At 53.8% G+C, this 23132-nt stretch overlaps 2 protein-coding genes and 1 long non-coding RNA gene across 5 annotated transcripts; 2 read left to right on the top strand and 1 right to left on the bottom strand.

The window, feature by feature from the left end:
* Positions 1–395: 395 nt before the first annotated feature.
* Positions 396–7757, top strand: LOC138729605 (argininosuccinate lyase). Of its 2 annotated transcripts, XM_069873981.1 has the most exons (16): positions 418–489; positions 2271–2465; positions 3143–3226; positions 3327–3383; positions 3655–3752; positions 3869–3946; positions 4347–4424; positions 4568–4620; positions 4969–5031; positions 5250–5364; positions 5980–6064; positions 6233–6292; positions 6393–6476; positions 6679–6759; positions 7134–7240; positions 7517–7757. In XM_069873981.1, exons 1-16 carry the CDS (start codon positions 478–480, stop codon positions 7665–7667), a joined length of 1401 nt encoding a protein of 466 aa, XP_069730082.1. In that variant the 5' UTR covers positions 418–477; the 3' UTR covers positions 7668–7757. The 2 variants fall into 2 exon arrangements, with proteins under 2 accessions (XP_069730083.1, XP_069730082.1); XM_069873982.1 differs by lacking the exon at positions 7517–7757 and having other exon boundaries at positions 396–489; positions 6679–6854.
* Positions 2004–22815, top strand: LOC138729604 (argininosuccinate lyase-like). 2 transcript variants are annotated; one of them, XM_069873980.1, is made up of 17 exons: positions 2004–2066; positions 16202–16301; positions 16386–16580; positions 17532–17615; positions 17716–17772; positions 18044–18141; positions 18607–18684; positions 18989–19066; positions 19440–19492; positions 19932–19994; positions 20213–20327; positions 20960–21044; positions 21221–21280; positions 21528–21611; positions 21863–21943; positions 22192–22298; positions 22575–22815. In XM_069873980.1, exons 3-17 carry the CDS (start codon positions 16500–16502, stop codon positions 22723–22725), a joined length of 1275 nt encoding a protein of 424 aa, XP_069730081.1. In that variant the 5' UTR covers positions 2004–2066; positions 16202–16301; positions 16386–16499; the 3' UTR covers positions 22726–22815. The 2 variants fall into 2 exon arrangements, with proteins under 2 accessions (XP_069730081.1, XP_069730080.1); XM_069873979.1 differs by lacking the exons at positions 2004–2066; positions 16202–16301 and adding exons at positions 13523–13547; positions 14182–14243.
* Positions 4111–10153, bottom strand: LOC138729630 (uncharacterized). The gene is made up of 4 exons (XR_011338919.1): positions 10051–10153; positions 5952–6073; positions 4451–4632; positions 4111–4380 (listed from the first exon to the last, which is right to left on the bottom strand). It is a non-coding gene; the product is annotated as an uncharacterized lncRNA (long non-coding RNA).
* Positions 22816–23132: the final 317 nt, after the last annotated feature.

Below are 23132 nucleotides of genomic sequence, written 5' to 3'. Positions count from 1 at the left end.
AGAGCGGCGGCGCTGAGCTGGAGCAGGTGAGCGGGGCTGCCCGGCCCCGGGACCCCAACTGCAGCCGCACCGGGACCGCGACTGGGGCTGGGGACCCCGTCCTGCACCGGGGACCCGGTCCTGGACCTGGACCGGGGCTGGGAACCGGGCACCGGGGACCCCATCCTGCACCGGGGACCCCTCCTGGAGCTGGACTGGGGCTGGGAACCGGGCACCGGGGACCCCATCCTGCACCGGGGATCCTGTCCTGCAGCCGGACAGGGATGGGAACTGGGCACTGGGACCCCAACTGCACCGGGAACCCCATCCTGGACCAGGCACCGGGACCCCAAGCGCACCGGGGACCCCATCCTGCACCCAGTCCGGCACCGGGGATGGGAACTGGGGCTGGGAACCAGAGCCTCACCTCCCCTCGCTGTTCCACAGGTTGCAGCAGTTGCTGGGATCGTTGCAAAAACGAGCAAAACGTCGTCCGAGATGGCAACCGAGGTGAGGATGAACATCGCTTCTCTGGGGGGGGGGGTCTCGGGGCGCTCTGGCAAACATGAGCTCAACTGCGTGATAACTCCCAAGTGACAGGGGGACAGGCTGAGAGGGAATGGTCTCAAGTGCCAGCAGGGGAGGTTCAGGCTGGACATCAGGAAAAAATTTTCATGCAAAGGGTCATTGGGCACTGGCAGAGGCTGCCCAGGGAGGGGGTTGAGTCCCCTTCCCTGGAGGGGTTTAAGGGACGGGTGGATGAGGCACTGAGGGACATCATTTAGTGTTTGATAGGAATGGTTTGACTCGATGATCCAGTGGGTTTCTTCCAACCTGGTGATTCTATGATTCTATAACCCCAGCATTGCATCTTGTTGTGCTCATTTGGGTGCTTCTCTCGACTTGTTTGTGCGGGGTTTTAAATGGAGACAAGGACAGCCAGTATATTTGCTGTGGTAGTTCTGATGGTCCAGCTCTGGTGAAAAACCACAGCAGAGAAGTTATATACCTCTTCCCCATCTGAGTCCTTAGCTCACAGCACTGGCCTTTCATACCCCATCTCCTCTGCCACTCACCCCAGGGGCCTGGTATCCCAGCTAGGAGATGCAAAACTGGGCTTTTCCAACTCCAGTTTCGCTCCTGCTTTCAAACATGCCTCAAAAACCCTTGCCTACAGGAAAGCTGGGGAGGGGCTCTGGATCAGGGAGGGCAGGGATGGGACAAGGGAGAACAAGCTTGAGCTGCAGGAGGGGAGATTGAGATGAGATCTTGGGGAGAAATGCTTTGCTGTGAGGGTGGGGAGGCCCTGGCCCAGGTTGCCCAGAGCAGTGGTGGCTGCCCCATCCCTGGAGGGGTTCAAGGTCAGGTTGGATGGGGCTTGGAGCCCCTGATCCAGTGGGATGAGTCCGTGCCCGTGGGAGGGGTGGAACTGGATGGGTTTGAGGTCCCTTCCCACCAAGCCGTCCTGTGACGGGCTCGGGGCGCTGTCCATGGTGCCGGAGCCGCCCAGCACCCAGCACCGTCGCTCAGCACCCCCTGCGCAGCCTTGGGGGCCACGGGGTTTTTTTCTTGCCTTTTCATTTCACCCCAAGATGTGTAATACAGAAAGGTACCCAGGTGACCCTTGCTGGACTCTGCAGCTTAAGCGGTTTTATGCTAATTTTATGCCAAAACTTGCATGAACAGCATGGATTCTGGAGATGCTTCAAATGGTAACTACAAATACTTCATAGTTGCAGAAGTGTTTCAGGGGATGTGGCTTGTGCTGGCCCATGGCTTTTTGTCAACTAAATATTTTCTCCCTAAAAGAGGAGGGACTTAATTATTACTTCAAGAAACAGTAGCTACTACCTTTCACTATCTCCTGCATTCCCCTACTTATTTTCCCTGCCAAGAGCCTATCAAAGGGTCAATGACTGGCAGCTGCATTAAAAGAAAGATCCGTGCTGGTCTTGCCCCCTGTGCACTGATATCCATTTTCAAGAGTAGGACGGACTCCCTCTGGAGTCCCCCAGAGGTGAAGTATCCTGGAGGATTCCTCAGCCAGACCTGACACCTCAAGGGCCAATTGCTAGTGACAGTGTTGTGTTCTCCACCTCTACAACTACTTGGCAAAGGTGTTAAAGCCCAAGCCCAGTGCTTTTCTAGTCAATGGTGCAGCACTGAAAAAAAACTATTCCTGAGCACATCCTCGGTTTGACTTCAATATGGAGTGGGACAGGTATTAACTCATTTTTAGGAGATATATCAGTAAGTCTTTTGAGCATGCCTCTGAACTTCATTGCTTGCAGGGTGATAAAATGATGGGAGGAAGGTTTGTCGGAAGCACAGATCCAGTCATGGAGATGCTCAGCGCGTCCATCTCCTTTGATCAGAGACTGGCTGAAGTTGATATCCAGGCAAGCATGGCTTATGCCAAAGCCTTGGAGAAGACTGGGATTCTAACTAAAACTGAGCTGGAGAAGATCCTGGGTGGCCTGGAAAAGGTATTTATTTCTTCATATCTGTTATATCTGGTGGATCAAATGGCTGCTTTTCTGACAGCATCTAGGATAACCTCCCTGAGTTGCTTTCAGTATATTGGAGACCTTCTGGGCAGAGAATCACTGCTCCGGTTGCATCCCGCTAAAGGCTCCGCAGCCCAGCAGTATGATGGGAATCGGCTGGCCAGCTCCCAGGGACAGCCTGAAGCCCCATTTGCACATTGTCACTGCTCGTTACGGCAGCCCCGGCACCTCGGTGAGGTGTGCTCAGTGTGACCTGCCCACCCATCCTCTCCAGACCAATTATTCACAAGGAATTATGTCATTATGAATCAGGAATGTTCTTTTTCTGCTGGCTCTTGGGATCCTTTTGAGTCAGGCGGCCTGAGCCGGTAGGAGGCAACGCAGAGCATTGTCTAGGGGTGAAGAGAAGTCGGCAGCTGAGCACTTTGGTCAAATATCCATTGTCGTTGCTCACCCACCATGGACAATGGGGGCTCCATAGCGTGTTTGTAGAGGACAATCTTTACGGGCAACGCGAAAGCAACCCCTGACATTGCAGCTCCTTTTCACTGCGATGCTTAAATCCTCCCAGAGCCGTAGCACTGCACAATCGTCACGGGGAGAGGTGAATCCCACCAGACCCCAGGGCTGACTGGTGTTTCTGCTGTTGGTTTTAGATCTCTGAGGAATGGTCTAAAGGAGCCTTTGGAGTGACCCCAAGCGATGAGGATATCCACACGGCCAACGAACGCCGACTAAAGGTTCGGTCCCCTCACCTCTGTACAGGGAGGAGGTCTGCTCCTGTGGAGTCTCCTCCTCAGAGCACAGAGACACTGATAGAAATCCTCTTCTTGTCCTCAGGAGCTGATTGGAGACATAGCTGGAAAGCTGCACACTGGAAGAAGCAGGAATGACCAGGTAGGTACAGAATCTCTTTCTTTTCTCCTTTGTGCTCCTCCCTCACCTCACTTCAGGGCACCTCGGACCAGAATGGCCTTTGGCTCTCTCCCTGGAGAGCAAGACAAGGTGACTTCACCTCATCAAAGTGACCAGATGAGGAAAGGAAGATGTCCCTTCCCATCACCTAGAACAAGGAGGGGACAACTCTGCCACAGCTTATTGAGGAGCAGTATCTGGTCGTGAAGAAAGTCACATTCTGCTTTGTCTGGCTGTGGCCGATCTCACACAGGTTGTGACTGACTTGAAGCTGTTCATGAAGAATTCCCTCTCTGTCATCTCCACCAACCTCCTGCAGCTCATCAAGACCCTGGTGGAACGTGCTGCCATGTAAGTCCTTCTCCAGAGCCACAGCCTTAGCCTTGCTGGGCCACCCTGGAGTGTCCCTGCCACTGCCCCCTGTCCTGGCAGCTGCTGCTCACCCCTTTCTCTCCTCTCCCATGCAGAGAAATTGATGTCATCCTCCCTGGCTACACCCACCTGCAGAAAGCTCAGCCCATCAGATGGAGCCAGTTCTTGCTCAGGTAATCCTCTGTTTCACTCAGCTGGAGGAGGCCTTTGCTTTTAACCCTGTGGGGGCAGCTGGGGGTGGTGACAAACCAGAGGTGACCTTGCCAACTGAGACAGGAACTCCCAGTGGTCCTGTGTGGCTCTGACCAACCCGGTACCCAAGCACTGACAGGGCGGTGGTGGTTGACTCCATCCATGCTTCGTCCTTTGGCTACAGTTACACCTTAGCTACCAGGGTAACATGAGAAACTTGTATGGCCGCTGGCTGTTCCACTTCAAAGGGTCTCAGTGCCCAGGCTGCACTTCCAGCCTCCTCTGTTCGAGAGGGGATCCCACACTCCAGGCGTGGCAGCTCACCGTTTGGGAAGAAAAGTTGCATTTTCTGACTGTTTGACCTCTCCTTTCCCTCCCTAGCCATGCTGTTGCTCTCACCCGCGATTCTGAGCGCCTGGGAGAGATGAAGAAAAGGATGAATGTCTTGCCTTTGGGAAGGTAAGTTCTACTGTTTGTGTACTCACTGGGCCTTGCTTTACTCTGCAGAATCTTCAGAATCACCTTCCCTGCTTCCTAAAGATCAGGTTTGGTTGGGATGTGCAGGGTATCTTGCATGACTCCAGTTTCTTTCTTGCCTGCAGTGGTGCTCTGGCTGGCAACCCAGTGGAAATCGATAGAGAGCTTCTGCGCAGTGGTAAGTGTCTCCCTGAGAATGAGATACAGGACTATCTGACAGATCTAGGAGAGAGGGAAGCACTGATAAATGGCTCCCAGGGCACTATCCTGGACTCAAAGCCTTTCTTTCATAATGGTTATGACTGCAATGAGACAGGCAGTGCCTGTGAGTTCAGAGCAGGAAGAGCCACTGCTGCACACTGGCTGCCTTGGGCTAATAACAAAACCCCACTCAGCCTAACACTTCAGCCTGTTTGTCTTTCTGGGACTACCCAAGGGCTCAGTCCCCTGCATGCTGGGGCACCTGCTGCAGTCAAGCTCCACACAGGCCAAGCCTGACCTCCTCTCTCCATCGCTTTCCTTTCAGAGCTAGACTTTGCTTCCATCAGCCTGAACAGCATGGACACCGTTAGCGAGAGAGACTTTGTGGGTAAGCACAACTCCATCACCCCTTACCACCACTCTTCTAGGAGCAGCCTTCCGAGACCTTCCCAGGTGACCTTCTTTAACAAGGGGACTGAAATCCCTCATGAGGAAGTAATTAGACAGAAAACCTCTTTGCTCCTGTTTAAATTCTAGTCAGGGCTCCCTGTGCTGCCAAGCAAACAAGCACCTTTTTCACCTCCCAATTTCCTGCTTTCCCTGCAGTGGAATTCCTCTCAGTTGCCACCCTGCTGATGATCCACCTTAGCAAGATGGCTGAAGATCTCATCATCTACAGCACCAGCGAGTTTGGCTTTCTGACCCTCTCTGACACCTACTGGTAGGTTTCTGATCTCTGGGGAGGGTTTCTTCTCAGCTCTGCCCTCCTGAGAGCGTGGGACGGTGCCTGGGCTCTCCCAGGCCCAAGGTCCAATCGTTAGAAGGTTGTCAAAAAGGCAGCTTTTGGGATAACGATCACTTCTTTCTGATTCTGGTAATTCAACCAAGGCTGCATTCAGCAAATGTTCCTCCCCAGCAAGTGCTGGCAGAGAGAACTTCCTCCTCTGCTGGGAATGCTGCCAAAGCCCTTCTGCGACTGCCCTGGCTGCCGTCCTAACAGATCTCCTGCCTCTCAGGGTGGCACAACCAGAGCCCTTCCTCTCGGAGGGCACAGCAGTGCTTAGGCTGGCCTGGAGATACAAGCTGTGGGGTTCTTGGGGGAAGCACCCTTTGGGACTATGTGGCACCTGCAGACAAGGCTGCAAAAACAAAGGCTCTGCTGTGGGAAACATGAGAAAGTCAACACACTCAGTTCACTGCTTTCCTACACCCTAGAGAGGTGTCCAGGGGACAGTTGTGTATCACTTTTGGAGAGCTGGGCCAACATGTGCCATGACCTGTGTCCATAGGGACTGGGGTCTTGCTCACCGTTACAGCCCAAACTCCTTTCTTTCAGCACTGGCAGCAGCGTGATGCCTCAGAAGAAGAATCCTGATAGTCTGGAACTGATCCGCAGCAAAGCTGGTCGTGTGTTCGGACGGGTGAGCCTGCTAAAGAAAGTAGAGGGGTGGGGAAAATTCATACCAGGGCTGAGGAATCCTCCTTCTTGCCTCTGTGTAAAGCAATGTGTGCAGTTTCACCTCTGGGGCTTTTCTGGGGCCACAAGCTTCTCTTCCCAGAGCTGACTGTCTTGCTCTTTCCCTCTGCAGCTGGCTGCTATTCTCATGGTGCTCAAAGGACTTCCCAGCACCTACAACAAGGATCTGCAGGTAAAACTGCTGTTGGTTTTCTGCTCTGCTGCCTGAGCTGCTCAGGCTGTTGGGCTGCTCAGGCTCACTCATGGTAATTTCCACCCCTGTTCTAATACAGGAGGACAAGGAGGCCGTCTTTGACGTCGTGGACACCCTGAATGCTGTGCTCCCAGTTGCCACTGGAGTGATTTCTACCCTCCAGGTAAAGCTTCAGCCTCTTGCTGCTGAAGGTGGTTGGGAGGCACATTGTGCGAGCAAGACAGGGAAAAGACCTTGAGACTGGTCCTAAGGTGAAGGCTCTCGAGTGTCTCATCCATACTGCTCATTAGAGCCCCTGGAACTGGTTAATGTGTCCCCAAGGAGGAGCTGATGATAATATCTCCCTCTGACCTTGTTTTCTGCAGATCAACAGGGAGAACATGGAGAAGGCTCTGAGCCCCGAGATACTGTCATCTGACCTTGCTCTCTACTTGGTTCATAAGGGAGTAAGTATCAGAGGAGGACTCAGAGCTGTGATTTCTTTGGATGCAGAAAACTGCTCAGCGAGGGCCTGAGATGAGGCCTTCTGTTCTGTCCCCAGGTGATGACCAGTCTGGGTCAACAAACACGAACACTGGAAACCCATTCTTTACATATATCCCAAGTAGTGGAAGTGATGCCAGGTGGACTTGATAGTAATTTACAGGTGGAGTTTTACCTCCTAATGCCTCCCTTCATCAGACCCCAGAAAACCTGGATTCACCTGGCACTGCCCTAGGCAAACACAATCAAACCAAAAATGAGAGCACATCCATTTTTCCCTTTGAGGCTGCACTCCAGGTGCCTGGTCACTGACTGCGGCCTCTGCTTCTCGCTGCAGATGCCCTTCAGACAAGCCCACATCGCCTCGGGGAAGGCCGTCCACCTCGCCGAGTCTAAAGGCATCCCCATCAGCAGCCTCAGCCTGGACGACCTCAAGAGCATCAGGTTGGTAGCAGCTGCTGCTGTGGGGCCTGAAAGCATTAAAGGTGGACAACATCACCCCTGCTCGGCTCCAGCGGGACGTGGGCAGCCACTGTTGGGAGGGACTGGAAGAAACTCATGCCCTGGCCTGGAGGCACCAGCCCTCCCAAGGAGTTTGGCTCCTAAATTCCTCGCTCTCCCCTCAGAGCCGACGCTCTCCCCTCTCCGCAGACGGCATGTGTCCTGCTGCCAACAGCCCCCAGCGCTCCCCGCTGACCCCTCTTCTCTTTGCCTCCCCAGCCCCCTGTTTGGCAGCGACGTCTCCCAGGTCTTCAACATGGTGAACAGCGTGGAGCAGTACACGGCCCTGGGCGGCACCGCCAAGAGCAGCGTCTCTGCTCAGATCGAGCAGCTGAGGGAGCTGGTGAAGAGGCACAAGGAACAAGCTTAGAGTGTGGGGAGAGATCCCGTGGATGCAGCGTTGTGCCTGTTGCACGAATCTGAAGTTAATAAATATTGGGGTGCATTGTAGTTCGCTGAACCTCCTGCCTTGCGTCTTTCTTCTAAGGGCCAAGACCTGAGCTGGGCTTCCCCAGCTCTCGTGAGGCTTGGGGAAGTGGTTACTGGTGCAAAAGAAAGGGGTCTCTCCCCTCCCTGTCAGGGTTGTGGAGTTATGGGGTGTTCCAGTTCTTGGGGGGCTGGTGGATAGAAACAGACACACCAGGAGTGTCTGTCTATGACAAGAGACCTGAAAATATCTCTTGGAAGGGAGGGTGGTGGACAAGTGAAGTCATCTTCCCTTTATACTCAGCACCAGTGAGGCCACATCTTGAATCCCGGGTTCAGTTCTGGGCCCCTCACTATAAGAAAGACATTGAGAGGCTCGAGCATGTTCACAGAATGGAACGGAGCTCGGGAAGGGGCTGGAGCCCAGAGGTTCTTGGCGCGGCTGAGGGGCCCGAGGCTGTTTATTCTGGAGAAAAGGAGTCTGAGTGGAGACTTCATTGCTCTCTAAAGCTCCCTGAAAGGAGTTTTTAGCAAGTTGAGTGCTTGTCTCTTCTCCCAAGTAACAAAGGATGGGAGGAAAGGAAATGGCCTCAAGTTGCACCAGGGGAGGTTTGGATATTAGGAACAAATTCTTTACCAAAAGGGTTGTCAAGCACTGGCACAGGCTGCCCAGGACAGTGGTGGAGTCACCATCCCTGGAGGCACATAAAAGATGCGTAGATGTGGTGCTTAGGGATATGGTTCAGCCGTGGCCTCAGCAGTGTTAGGTTGGACTCGATCTTAAGGGTCTTCCCCAACCTCAATGATTCTATGGTCCCACGCAGCACTAGGCTGGATCCCGCCATGCCAGAGCAGGCTGCTCAACCTGCTGAGGGAGGCTGCGGGGTGCCAGGTCAACTTTCCCCTTAGTGTGACCCAGGCCAGGCTGGCTGGGGCAGAAAGCTTGAAAAGAGACCGGCAGGGCTGGTCCCTCTTCCAAATCTTGTACTGTCTTCCTTCTGTCCACACAAAAATATCATCAGAACAGAGGCCAGGGAAAGCTTTACTTGGCGAAGGAGAGTGCAGCAACCTTGTGTCTTCCCTAGGGTGAAAATATTTGTTTAAACAAACACTTAAAACATTATTCCCCGTGATTGCTCTGCAGTGAGCTCTGGATGGAACACGCATTCAACTTGATTCCAAAGGTAGAGAAAGAACACTTGGCTACAGGGAAGGTGCAGCAGCTTTCGTTGAACAGTAAACCAGCTTAAACCTGGCACCCACAGCACAGCAGCGCTGATTTTGTCATGGACAATTCCTTTTCTGTCGCAGCGTTTTAAAGCTGGTGTTTTACTCAGCCCTCTGCCCTCGCCTCTGATGGGCAACACAGTATTGGCTCAGAGCTGCAAGACTCTGTACCAAACGCAGGGAATGGAACACAAGCATCACCTCACCATGTTTGGGGTAAGGACTGGAGCACAGAGAGTATAAATGCCAGGAGCCTGATCTCCTGCCATTAACAAAGTAACCTCGGAGACACAAAGCGCTTCCAGCCAACCTTTGTAGCATTTGTGCTTTAAACACACAGGAGCACCAGCAACAGAACTTCCCTTTTCGCCAACACCACCCAAATCAGCCTCCTCTTCTTCTGGCCCTAAACTTGACTTGTTCTCCTGGCATTTAAGGGATGGCACCTTTCAGTCACCGCTCCATAAACCCCCTTTGTGTTTGCTGGTTCTCTTTTGGCACTTGTGTCTCACTCTCCAGACAGGGCAACTGTGACCAGGAAACCACTTCTGCACATATAGCTGACAGGGGAAAGGAGCAAGAAAGGGAGAGGACACCAACAGAGCCAGAAGGGATATCTCCTCATCTCCAGCTCACAGTTCTTTTTTTTTCTCTCCTCCCATAATCACAGAATGGCTTGTGTTAGAAGGGACCTCAAAGCCCATCCAGTCCCACCCCTGCCATGGGCAGGGACACCTCCCACTGCATCAGGGGCTCCAAGCCCCATCCAACCTGGCCTTGAACCCCTCCAGGGATGGGGCAGCCACCGCTGCTCTGGGCAACCTGGGCCAGGGCCTCCCCATCCTCACAGCAAAACATTCTTCCCCAAGATCTCATCTCAATCTCCCCTCTTGCAGCTCAAAACCATTCCCCTCATCCCATCCCTGCCCTCCCTGATCCAGAGCCCCTCCCCAGCTTTCCTGGAGCCCCTTTCAGCACTGGAAGCTGCTCTAAGGTCTCCCCACAGCCTTCTCTTCTCCAGGCTGGAGCCTTATAAGCTTCCCGGATCTGCACCACTCCCCTTTTTTCCCTATTTGTATCTCCTAGCTCCTCCCCAGTACCTTTAAAGGCCTCCACTATATAGATTTTCCCTCACTTCCAGCAGCAGCTGCTCAGCGTTGTTCCTTGTAGCCAGTGCCAAGTAACACAAGGCCTGGACAAACTGAAAGCAAAAGAGAGGACTTAACAGATTATCACACCTCGGTTTCCTATTTAAATGAGTCATTCATAATCCCTGGTATTTCCCACTCAACCACCCTTTTCTTAAAATTGTGAAACAATTTAGATGTGGAGGTCTTTGAAGCTCCACAGGCATCACAGGACTTTGTGGACCGCAGTGGATCCAAATTTTCACCACAACCCTGCTATGAGTCATTGTAATTTACGTTTTTCACGTTCTGTCCCTTATTACGGGAAGATCTGTACAGACAGAAGGACCAATGGCTTGGACACCATGTCCTGGGCTGCATCCAGAGCAGAGGGACCAGCAGGGAGGGTGGGGATTCTGCCCCTCTGCTCCCCTCAGTGAGACCCACCTGGAGCCCTGCGTCCAGTTCTGGAGTCCTCAGCACAGGGAGGACATGGAGCTGTTGGAGCGAGTCCAGAGGAGACTATGGAGATGATGTGAGGGCTGGAGAACCTCCTGTATGAGGCCAGGCTGAGAGAGTTGGGGTTGTTCAGCCTGGAGAAGAGAAGGCTGTGGGGAGACCTTAGAGCAGCTTCCAGAGCTGAAAGGGGCTCCAGGAAAGCTGGGGAGGGGCTCTGGATCAGGGAGAGCAGGGACAGGATGAGGGGGAATGGTTTTGAGCGGCAAGAGGGGAGATTGAGTTGAGATCTTAGGCAGAAATGTTTTGCTGTGAGGGTGGGGAGGCCCTGGCCCAGGTTGCCCAGAGCAGTGGTGGCTGCCCCATCCCTGGAGGGGTTCAAGGCCAGGCTGGATGGGGCTTGGAGCCCCTGATCCAGTGGGAGGTGTCCCTGCCCGTGGCAGGGGTGGGACTGGATGGGCTTTGAGGTCCCTTCCAACCCAAACCATTCCATGATTCTATGAGATCCCTGTTCCATCACAGACCGCAGGAGTGGACTTAAGCCAAGAATTCCTATAGGCTGATGATGAGCTGTGGGAACTCTCAGTGGGCGGCTGCGTAACCCTATCTGACACCCAAGCAGATAACAAACCTACAGAAGGAGATTTGAAACATTACAAAAAGGAGCGAGCTCCTCACTGGGAACCCCTGAAGGAAAAGATCTCTAATCTGCTTTTACTCTTGGGAAAAAAGCCTACTGAATATTTTGTCTCCTAAACAAATCACTGTGCTTGGCCTTTTTATCCCCCAGCTCTCTATCAAAGAAGCTGAGCTGGTGACATTTCTCTGCCACCACAAGAGCTGTGGAACAGACCCGCTGCGTGACTGCAACATCCCCTGCAGGCACCACGGATGAATTTGAGACAGCAAATATCCAGACACGTCCATCCAGGCTGGACTCCTCTTTGCCAGGGACAACACAAACCAACTTGACCAATTCTTCAGCCAGTCCAGTTCCTCACGTTACAGAGGGGAACATGCAGATAAATGGAAAAAAAATCACAGAGGACTGGGATTAATGGAACCGAATCTGGACCTTTCACTGTTCTTTCTGACCGTGTAAGTGTTTAAACACCGATAACAGAAATTAAAGCTGTCACATATCACATACAGAGGGTTAATGATGCGAAAACACAAATAGCAAAGCAAACACAGGGGAACACTGAACACACCACAGAGACCCCGTTTTCCCCTTTCTAGCCCTGCAGGTCACAGCTGGTCTCTGAGGGAGAGGTGCCAGGACCAGGATTGTCCTCTAACCCCTCCTGGCTGCGATGCCTTCAGTGCTCAACCCCTTCCCTTTCCCACTTTGGGCAATCCCAGTAATTTCTTCAGACAGAAGGATGTACAGTCTTCATATGGTCTGTGCATGTTCCTCAGAGCCAACCTGGGGCCCAGCACCAACACCACAAGGTGAAGCCTCACCCGGTATTTGATTCATTTTGGATGTAAATCCAGTCCTTGCTGGTTTGCCAAATCATAGAATCACAGAATCCTAGAATGGTTTGGGTTGGAAAGGACCTCAAAGCCCATTCAATTCCACCCCCTCTGCCATGGGCAGGGACACCTCCCACTGGATCAGGGGCTCCAAGCCCCATCCAACCTGGCCTTGAACCCCTCCAGGGATGGGGCAGCCACCACTGCTCTGGGCAACCTGGGCCAGGGCCTCCCCACCCTCACAGCAAAACATTTCTCCCCAAGATCTCATCTCAATCTCCCCTCTTGCAGCTCAAAACCGTTCCCCACATCCCATCCCTGCCCTCCCTGATCCAGAGCCCCTCCCCAGCTTTCCTGGAGCCCCTTTCAGCACTGGAAGCTGCTCTAAGGTCTCCCCAGATCCTTCTCTTCTCCAGGCTGAACAACCCCAACTCTCTCAGCCTGGCCGTGTACAGGAGGTTCTCCAGCCCTCACATCATCTCCGTGGCCTCCTCTGGCCTCGCTCCAACAGCTCCATGCCCTCCCTGGGCTGAGGGCTCCAGAACTGGACACAAACCCTCAGCAACCTCCTGTCAAAGCCCAGAATAAGGACAAAGACATTCATAAAAGAACATGAATAGAGGAGCATTAAATATTAAGGACTTCAGAGGAGGAAGGAACCTGGCAACAAAATGGTTCAGAGAGGTTTTCGCACCATGAGATGCTCTGTGCACCCACAAGCCTATAATTATTCAAGGGAACAGGGACACTATGCAAAAAAAAAAATAAATCATACAGGGAAATTTTTGATCTGTGGTGAATTCCTATGAATCCAGACACGGAATCTGAGCCTTGTTCTGTATGGATACTGAAGGCAGCACGCTGGAAACCCAGCTGCAAAAGGTGCTTGCTCCTTCAGGTTGGGTAGCCAGAGGCAGCCTGATGGTAGCCCAAGGGAGCCTGACGGTAGCCAAAGGGAGCCGGATGGTAGCCCAAGGCAGCCTGACAGTAGCCAGAGGCAGCCTGATGGTAGCCCAAGGGAGCCTGACGGTAGCCCAAGGGAGCCTGATAGTAGCCAGAGGGAGCCTGACGGTAGCCAGAGGGAGCCGGATGGTGGCCCAAGGCAGCCTGACGTTAGCCCGGGGCTGCAGAAAGCCGCAGAGCCCGAGCGGAGCATCCCCGGGGAGAGGGGACGGACAGCAGGACAGGACGGAACGCGGGGCAGGCGGCCGGGCGAGCTCCGTCCCCGGTGCCCCGCGGTTCTCCGGGCCGGGTGGAGGGCAGCAAAGTCCAAAACGGGGACGAGAAAAGCGGGATGCGCCTCCCGCACCGCCTGAAACCTCCCTGTGCGGGCACAGAGAGCAAACCCGGGGAACAGGGGGAGCCGAACGGGGGCGGCCGGGACCCCCGGCATCCCGACACTCCCCCGGGACCCCGACACACCCCCCGGGACCCCGACACACCCCCCGGCAGGGCGGGACGAGCCGCACCCCGGCTCGGGCGGCTAAAAGCGCGGAGCGGGGCCGGGAGGGGAGAGCGGCGGCGCTGAGCTGGAGCAGGTGAGCGGGGCTGCCCGGCCCCGGGACCCCAACTGCAGCCGCACCGGGACCGCGACTGGGGCCGGGGACACCATCCTGCACCGGGGACCCGGTCCTGGACCTGGACCGGGGCTGGGAACCGGGCACCGGGGACCCCATCCTGCACCAGGACCCCCATCCAGCACCGGGGACCCAGTCCTGGAGCCAGATTGGGGCTGGGAACCAGGCACCCGGGATCCCTTTCCTGCACCAGGACCCCTGTCCTGCACCCGGAGTGGGACGGGGACTAGGGTCAGGGACCCCATCCTGCACCAGGGACCCGGTTCTGGACCTGGACCAGGGCTGGGAACTGGGCACCAGAACCCCCATCTGGCACTGAGGACCCAGTCCTGGAGCCAGATTGGGGCTGGGAACTGGGCACTGAGGACCCCCTTCTGCACCAGGACCCCCAACCTGCATCGGGGACCCAGTCCTGGAGCCAGACTGGTGCTGGGAACTGGGCTCCAGGAACCCCCCTGCTGCATCAGGGCCCCCGTCCTGCAGCCAGATCAGGGCTGGGAAGCAGGGTCCCCGTCCCGCCCCGGGAGCCCTATCCTGCACCCGGGCTGAGGAGCGGGGCTGGGGCTGGACCTCCTCTCCCCTTGCTGTTGTGCAGGTTGCACGGTTGCTGGAATCGCTGCACACAGGAGCCAGACGCCATCCGACATGGCAGCCGAGGTGAGGGTGAACTTTGCTTCTCCAGCGTGGTGGTCTCGGGGCGCGCTGGCAGGCGAGTTAACATCTAAGTCCGCAGCCGAACAACCTGACGCTGCCTTCAGGTTTTTCCCTCTACCTGGGACAGACCGATGACCACGTTCATCCCCGATGACCCAGCAGGTACTTCACAGCAGCTTGTGCAAACACTCGTCTGTACAAATGCTGCATTTTCTGTTCCCGTGCCTGGCAGGCGAGACGTGACCAGACATCTTCGCGAGTCACGCTCTCAGCCTTCCAAAGGCTCCTGCAGCCCTGGCCTCCTCCGCTCTGGGCTCCCAACAAGCGTCCCTCAGCTGCCAGACTGCAGCAGCGGCTTCTCTGACCAGAGCCCTGGAGCAGCTCCAGTTCATCTTTCGGTTTTGATTTCCTGATTACAAATGGACGTGTTGCAATGTTTCTGCTGACCCACTTCTTCCTTTGACAGAAACCCGTAACACTGAGGTTATTCCCAGATGCCCAGATAGACCAGTTCCCATCCAAGCGCTTCGCCTTTACTACTTTTCATTTACACCCGTCTGCCGTTCTCCTTCGGGCACCTCATACACACTGAGGACCTCTAACATTTTCTCTTCCAATTCCAATTTCCCCTTCCCTGGAGGTGTTTAAGGGATGGGTGGACGAGGCGCTGAGGGGCATGATTTAGTATTTGATAGAAATGGGTGGACGAGACGCTGAGGGGCATGATTTAGTATTTGGTAGAAATGGTTGGACTCGATGATCCGGTGGGTTCTCCAACCTGGTGATTCTATGATTCTGCCTTCCCTCAGCTTTCTGACAAAGCTGCCTTAAAGACAGCAAAGCACATGTGCCTACGCTCTTACCTCTCCAGGCTCTCTCCTGCTGCCCTCTCGGGCGCATGGTTTCAGCAGGGAGCAGCAGAGGCGTGGACACGGTCACTAAGGAAGAAGTTTCTAAGGTTACTCAGTGCTTTGTGTGACTGAGCGAGCCCTGGCACAGACCAGCTGGCAGCTCTCCCACCAGCCTCTTGCTGCCCATGGTAGTCACAAGGTGCGGCATGAGACGAGACTTGACAGAGGGGCTTAAAAAATCAAGGAGATTCACAATTACAATCCATTCTGCAATGGTAATTGTATTTAGGTCCTTCCTTTAAATGCCCTCCGGTTTCCTTTTTGCGCCTGCTAGTGCTTAGAGTTGCTTTTGAAATCTTGGACACATCACATGGTCTCCACACCAGCCGAATTCCTGCAAGTTTGCCAGAGTTAGAGCTTCAGGAGTGTCCCCCTGGGCAAGCAGAAGCCTTCTCATCGAGGGACACACCTGGCTGTTAGCTCATGAATCTCTAGTGAAGAAAGCTCACCCAGACGCTGCTTGCCTTGCGTCGCTGGAATTGCGTCCCTGGCTGTGGTCACACAGTGAGGTGGTTCTGTAGATGACGCGTTCTGGAGCGTAACATTACTAATAGGACTCTTGCTTTGGGTGGAAATGCAGCTTTGGTTTCTATATGTTTTAAAACTGTTCCGTTGATTTCTTCTTCTGAACGTTTCTGTTGCCGAAAGGAACCCAGAGCTCCCTTTCTGGAGTCGGCACCTTATTCTAGCCTTATCCCAAAGCTTCTAAGCACATCACGGACTCTGGAGATGCTTCCAAACAGTTCATAATGTGTCTTGTGCTGGCCTAGAGCTGTTTGCCAATTAAAGAAAAAAATCTATTAGCTCAACAGCAGAGAAAGGATGTAGAGGATACTGTAATAGCTTATTCCTTATGTACCGCTTTGTTCCCCCCCTGCCTTCAAAAGGCTCCCAAGGGGTTGCTGACCCGCAGCTGCCTCGAAAGAGAAATCCATGCAGGTCTTGTATCACACACCCTGCTGCTCATTTCAAGGAGTCTTGCAGAGGTGAAGTACCTCAGGGGATTTGTGAGCCAGACCCAACACCTCAAGGGCCAAATGCCCACACCAGCTTCTCTTCAACTGCTTGCCAAAAGTCCTGATGTCCAGGGGTCTTTCTGCTCAGTTCTACCACGTTGAAAGGACGTAGCTGAGCTTGGCCTTTCCATTGGGTAAACAGAGCACTGGAGGTTGCACGCATAGGACCATAACCAAGGTTATTAAAGCTCCTTAATTTGCTTCTTCCTCTCTCTCAGGGGGGGAAACTTTGGGGAGGAAGATTCAGTGGAAGCACAGATCCAGTCCTGGAGATTCTCAATGCATCCATCACCTATGATCAGAGACTGGCTGAAGTCGATATCCAGGGGAGCATGGCTTACGCCAAAGCCTTGGAGAAGTCTGGGATCCTAACTAAAACTGAGCTGGAGAAGATCCTGGGTGGCCTGGAAAAGGTATTTTATGTTCTTCACATCTGTTATGTACACTGGAACAAATGGCTTCTTATCTGACAGCACTTGTAATTGTCTCCCTGCTGTGCTGTTCTACAAAGCATCTTTAAATGTCCTCATGTCCTCTTCCTTAGCGCCAGGCACGTGCTGAAGTGCTTTATGAAAGGGATTGCTGTCCTAAATGGTGGACATGACAGGCCCATGTGCCCTTAGTACTCTTGGAGACCTTCTGGGCAGAGAATCGCTGCTCCGGTTGCATCCCGCTAAAGGCTCCGCAGCCCAGCAGTATGGTGGGAACCAGCTGGCCAGCTCCCAGGGACAGCCTGAAGCCCCATTTGCACATTGTCACTGCTCGTTACGGCAGCCCCAGCGCCTCGGTGAGGTGTGCTCAGTGTGACCTGCCCACCCATCCTCTCCAGACCAATTATTCACAAGGAATTATGTCATTATGAATCAGGAATGTTCTTTTTCTGCTGGCTCTTGGGATCCTTTCGAGTCAGGTGGCCTAAGCCGGTAGGAGGCAACGCAGAGCATTGTCTAGGGGTGAAGAGAAGTCGGCAGCTGAGCACTTTGGTCAAACATCCATTGTCATTGCTCACCCACCATGGACGATGGGGGCTCCATAGCGTGTTTGTAGAGGACAATCTTTACGGGCAACGCGAAAGCAACCCCTGACATTGCAGCTCCTTTTCACTGTGATGCTTAAATCCTCCCAGAGCCCTAGTACAGCGCAGTCGTCACAAGGAGAGGTGAATCCCAGTGAGCGCAGGGGAGAGGAGCTGGGAGAGCAAGCAGTCAGCCTTGGCCTGAAAGAACCGAAACACCAGAGCTCACTCAGATTAACGCTTTGAGTTCCATTGGGGAGGCAGAAGTCGGTGTGTCTGGGGACACTCACAGCCCCATGCGCAGCAGAGTGACCCCAGGGCTGACTGGTGTTTCTGCTGATGTTTGTAGATCTCTGAGGAATGGTCTAAAGGAGCCTTTGGGGTGACCCCAAGCGATGAGGATATCCACACGGCCAACGAACGCCGACTAAAGGTTCGGTCCCCTCACCTCTGTACAGGGAGGAGGTCTGCTCCTGTGGAATCTCCTCCTCAGAGCACAGAGACACTGATAGAAATCCTCTTCTTGTCCTCAGGAGCTGGTTGGAGACATAGCTGGAAAGCTGCACACTGGAAGAAGCAGGAATGACCAGGTAGGTATAGAATCTCTTTCTTTTCTCCTTTGTGCTCCTCCCTCACCTCACTTCAGGGCACCTCGGACCAGAATGGCCTTTGGCTCTCTCCCTGGAGAGCAAGACACGGTGACTTCACCTCATCAAAGTGACCAGATGAGGAAAGGAAGATGTCCCTTCCCATCACCTAGAACAAGGAGGGGACAACTCTGCCACAGCTTATTGAGGAGCAATATCTGGTCGTGAAGAAAGTCACATTCTGCTTTGTCTGGCTGTGGCCAATCTCACACAGGTTGTGACTGACTTGAAGCTGTTCATGAAGAATTCCCTCTCTGTCATCTCCACCCACCTCCTGCAGCTCATCAAGACCCTGGTGGAACGTGCTGCCATGTAAGTCCTTCTCCAGAGCCACGGTGTTAGTCTTGCTGGGGCAGGAGACTTCCAGGCCATTCCAGGCAGCAGCAAGTTCTTCTGCAGAGGTTACAGACAGGAATTCTGTGATAACACAGGGAAACAACAGGCCCTCTTTCTCCTGCCACCTTCCTCTTCTCCCAGTGTATCCTGGCAAAGGAATCGAGGTGGAAGGTAAATGAGAGACATCAGAAGGTGCCAGATCCATCTCATGGAGTCACGACTTTTATATGTTTTAAGTTGCCACGTATGAGGAAACTCAGCTGAGTTACCTCCCTGCCTAATTCTTCTCTTGGTGCTCCACACTTCAAACCAGTGGTGGGCTGGGGAATCAGGCTAAAGAAGTTCTTTTTTGCGACCTAGCCAGCAAAGCCTGAGATGTCCCTGCCACTGCCCCCTGTCCTGGCAGCTGCTGCTCACCCCTTTCTCTCCTCTCCCATGCAGAGAAATTGATGTCATCCTCCCTGGCTACACCCACCTGCAGAAAGCTCAGCCCATCAGATGGAGCCAGTTCTTGCTCAGGTAATCCTCTGTTTCACTCAGCTGGAGGAGGCCTTCTCCACCCTCGGGACTCTGCTCAGCTGGAGTCCTGGAGTGCATTTTCTCCTGTGGGGCAGCTGGGGCTGGTGGCAAACCAGAGGTGACCTTGCCAACTGGAACAGGAATTCCCAGTGGTCCTGTGTGGCTCTGACCCACCCAGGACCCAAGCACTTACAGGGCAGTGGAGGCTGACTCCATCCATGCTCCGTCCTTTGGCCACAACTACCTCTTGGCTCGTGTGACACTCTCTGAGTTCAGGTGTTTCATCTCTCCTGTCCTTCCCTAGCCACGCTGTTGCTCTGACCCGTGATTCTGAGCGCCTAATAGAAGTGAAGAGGAGGATCAATGTCTTGCCTTTGGGAAGGTACCAGCTTACTTTCTCTTTAATTCTTGGGCCTCACCTTGCCCTGTGAAATAGTTAAGATGAAGTTCTTTACATCCCCTGAACCACTGAGGTGGTTCTCTGAGGTTTCTCTTTCTCAAAGAGGAAATTCTCACAGTAGAGACACTGTTCTCCCTTCTTGAAATCAAGAAGGCTTCCATCAAGCAAACCCTCCTGCTTTGGAAGAGAACATCTGGTTTAGTCCAAAGATCAGAGTTTGATGAGTCTCAGGACACCTTGTGTAACACCAGAATGAACCTGGGGAGGAAAATCTTCAGGGAGGTGTCATCTCTGCCTGCTAGAGTGGGGGTGTGCAAGGTATTAGGTATGACTTCTGTTTCCTTCTCCCTTGCAGTGGTGCTCTGGCTGGCAACCCTCTGGAAATCGATAGAGAGTTTCTGCGTAGTGGTAAGTGTCTCCCTGTGAGTGAGAAGCGCACGACGACTCAATATTGGGGAGCTGGCAAAGCATCAACAAATTGTCCTAATGTTATTTTGGATGTGTTGCAGCATCTTAACGTAGGAATGGAGGGTAATAAATACAAACAATGAATGATCTGATACTCATTGACACAGGTGGGAGGCAGCCTCTAGTGACTCGGTAAGCCAGAAGGCTTTTCGTTACTAAAAGAGAGCAGATGCCTGTAGGGTGGGAGCATAAACAAACGCCTCTGCTGCACACTGGCTGCCTTGGGCTAATAACAAAACCCCACTCAGCCTAACACTTCAGCCTGTTTGTCTTTCTGGGACTACCCAAGGGCTCAGTCCCCTGCATGCTGGGGCACCTGCTGCAGTCAAGCTCCACACAGGCCAAGCCTGACCTCCTCTCTCCATCACCTTCCTTTCAGAGCTGGACTTTGCTTCCATCAGCCTGAACAGCATGGACACCGTTAGCGAGAGAGACTTTGTGGGTAAGCATAACTCCATCACCCCTTACCACCACTCCTCTAGGAGCAGCCTTCCGAGACCTTTCGGGGTGACCTTCTTTAACAAGGGGACTGAAATCCCTCATAAGGAAGTAATTAGACAGAAAACCTCTTTGCTCCTGTTTAAATTCTGGTCAGGGCTCCCTGGGCTGCCAAGCAAACAAGCACCTTTTTCACCTCCTGATTTCCTGCTTTCCCTGCAGTGGAATTCCTCTCAGTTGCCACCCTGCTGATGATCCACCTTAGCAAGATGGCTGAAGATCTCATCATCTACAGCACCAGCGAGTTTGGCTTTCTGACCCTCTCTGACACCTACTGGTAGGTTTCTGATCTCTGGGGAGGGTTTCTCCTCAGCTCTGCCCTCCTGAGAGCGTGGGACAGTGCCTGGGCTCTCCCAGGCCCAAGGTCCAAGCGTTAGAAGGTTGTATAAAAGGCAGTTTTTGGGATAACGATCACTTCTTTCTGATTCTGGTAATTCAACCAAGGCTGCATTCAGCAAATGCTCCTCCCCAGCAAGTGCTGGCAGAGAGAACTTCCTCCTCTGCTGGGAATGCTGCCAAAGCCCTTCTGCGACTGCCCTGGCTGCCGTCCTAACAGATCTCCTGCCTCTCAGGGTGGCACAACCAGAGCCCTTCCTCTCAGAGGGCACAGCAGCACTTAGGCTGGCCTGGAGATACAAGCTTGGGGGAGATAGGGAGGAAGGATCCTTTCTGATTTCTCTCTGAGAGCTGGGACTTCATGGCATGTGAAGAGAAGACTCCAAAACCAAAGGCTTTGCTTTGGGAAACATGAGAAAGTCAGCCTGCTCACCCTAGAGAAGGGTCTGGGGAGGGAGGACGTGTGCATCACTCTTGGAGGACTGAGGCTGTGCACTGCGTGACCTGTCTTGGTCTGTGTCTGTAGGGGCTGGGGTCTTGCTCACCGTTACAGCCCAAACTCCTTTCTTTCAGCACTGGCAGCAGCCTGATGCCTCAGAAGAAGAATCCTGATAGTCTGGAACTGATCCGCAGCAAAGCTGGTCGTGTGTTCGGACGGGTGAGCCTGCTAAAGAAAGGAGGAGGATGAGAAAACTGCTCACACCAGGGCTGAGAAGTCTTCCTTCTTGCTTCTGTGTAAAGCCAAGCGTCCAGCCTCACCTCTGGTGCTCTTCTGGGGCCACGAGCTTTTCTTCCCAGAGCTGACTGCCTTGCTCTTTCTCTTTCTCTCTGCAGCTGGCTGCTATTCTCATGGTGCTCAAAGGACTTCCCAGCACCTACAACAAGGATCTGCAGGTAAAACAGATATAGTTTTTCACGCCGTCTCTCTAAGCAGACAAGCTTTCTTCTGCTCTTGAGCCGCCTTGCCACTGCATCGCCCTGCACAGACCTCGTTTGTGTGGGAGAGTGAGAAAGGGGCTCAGGCACCGCTCGCTGCAGTTCACACCTCAGTCCCCAGCTGGAGCCCTGGAGGATTTGCCTCTTCTGCTGCCTGGGCTGCTCAGGCTGACTTACGGTAATTTCCATCCCTGTTCTAACACAGGAGGACAAGGAGGCCGTCTTTGACGTCGTGGACACCCTGAATGCCGTGCTCCAGGTTGCCACTGGAGTGATTTCTACCCTCCAAGTAAGGCTTCAGCCTCCCACTGCTGGTTGGGAGGCACATTCTGTGAGCAACACGGGGAAAAGAGCTTGAGACTGGTCCTAAGATAAAGGCTCTCGAGTGTCTCTGCCATGATGCTCGTTGTGGCCCCCACAGATGGTTCAGATGGTTCTTGTAGAGCTAGGTCCCTTAAAGAGGAAATTCCCTCCCTGTGACCACTAACGTATCCCCAAGGAGGAGCTGATGATATCTCCCTCTGACCCTGCTTTCTGCAGGTCAACAAGGAGAACATGGAGAAGGCTCTGAGCCCTGAGATGCTCTCAACTGACCTGGCTCTCTACTTGGTTCGGAAAGGAGTAAGTATCAGAGGAAGGCTTGGAGCTGTGATTTCTTTGGATGCAGAAAACTGCTTAGTGAGGGCCTGAGATGAGGCCTTCTGTCCTGTCCCCAAGTGATGACAAATCTGAGTCAACAAGCCTGGATTCACCTGGCACTGCCCTAGGCAAACACAATTAAACCAAAAATGAGAGCACATCCATTTTTCCCTTTGAGGCTGCACTCCAGGTGCCTGGTCACTGACTGCGGCCTCTGCTTCTCGCTGCAGATGCCCTTCAGACAAGCCCACATCGCCTCGGGGAAGGCCGTCCACCTCGCCGAGTCTAAAGGCATCCCCATCAGCAGCCTCAGCCTGGACGACCTCAAGAGCATCAGGTTGGTAGCAGCTGCTGCTGTGGGGCCTGAAAGCATTAAAGGTGGACAACATCACCCCTGCTCGGCTCCAGCGGGACGTGGGCAGCCGCTGTTGGGAGGGACTGGCAGAAACTCATGCCCTGGCCTGGAGGCACCAGCCCTCCCGAGGAGTTTGGCTCCTAAATTCCTTGCTCTCCCCTCAGAGCCAACGCTCTCCCCTCTCCGCAGGCGGCATGTCTCCTGCCACCAACAGCCCCCAGCGCTCCCCGCTGACCCCTCTTCTCTTTGCCTCCCCAGCCCCCTGTTTGGCAGCGACGTCTCCCAGGTCTTCAACATGGTGAACAGCGTGGAGCAGTACACGGCCCTGGGCGGCACCGCCAAGAGCAGCGTCTCTGCTCAGATCGAGCAGCTGAGGGAGCTGGTGAAGAGGCACAAGGAACAAGCTTAGAGTGTGGGGAGAGATCCCGTGGATGCAGCGTTGTGCCTGTTGCACGAATCTGAAGTTAATAAATATTGGGGTGCATTGTAGTTCGCTGAACCTCCTGCCTTGCGTCTTTCTTCTAAGGGCCAAGACCTGAGCTGGGCTTCCCCAGCTCTCGTGAGGCTTGGGGAAGTGGTTACTGGTGTGTGAACCTGGCAGGGGAGCTGGATTAAGGGCTATCAAGTTCTAGGGGGCTGGTAGGGAGAGAACAGCAGAAGTGTCAGTGCCTGCATTGAGGGAGGTGCATGTGTCCACAAAGAGAGAAATTTGGTATGACATCTGCAGCACATACCACATCTCCAGCTGTCACCTTGCTCCTCTGGGATTATATTTCCCTGCCTACCTTCTGACAGGAGAAAAAAAGATCTCACCAT

The sequence above is a fragment of the Phaenicophaeus curvirostris genome, chromosome 21 (genome assembly GCF_032191515.1).
Source record: "Phaenicophaeus curvirostris isolate KB17595 chromosome 21, BPBGC_Pcur_1.0, whole genome shotgun sequence".
NCBI lineage: Eukaryota > Metazoa > Chordata > Aves > Cuculiformes > Cuculidae > Phaenicophaeus > Phaenicophaeus curvirostris.
Note: the sequence above shows the minus strand (reverse complement) of the source record. Positions and strands in the feature narration are given on the sequence as shown.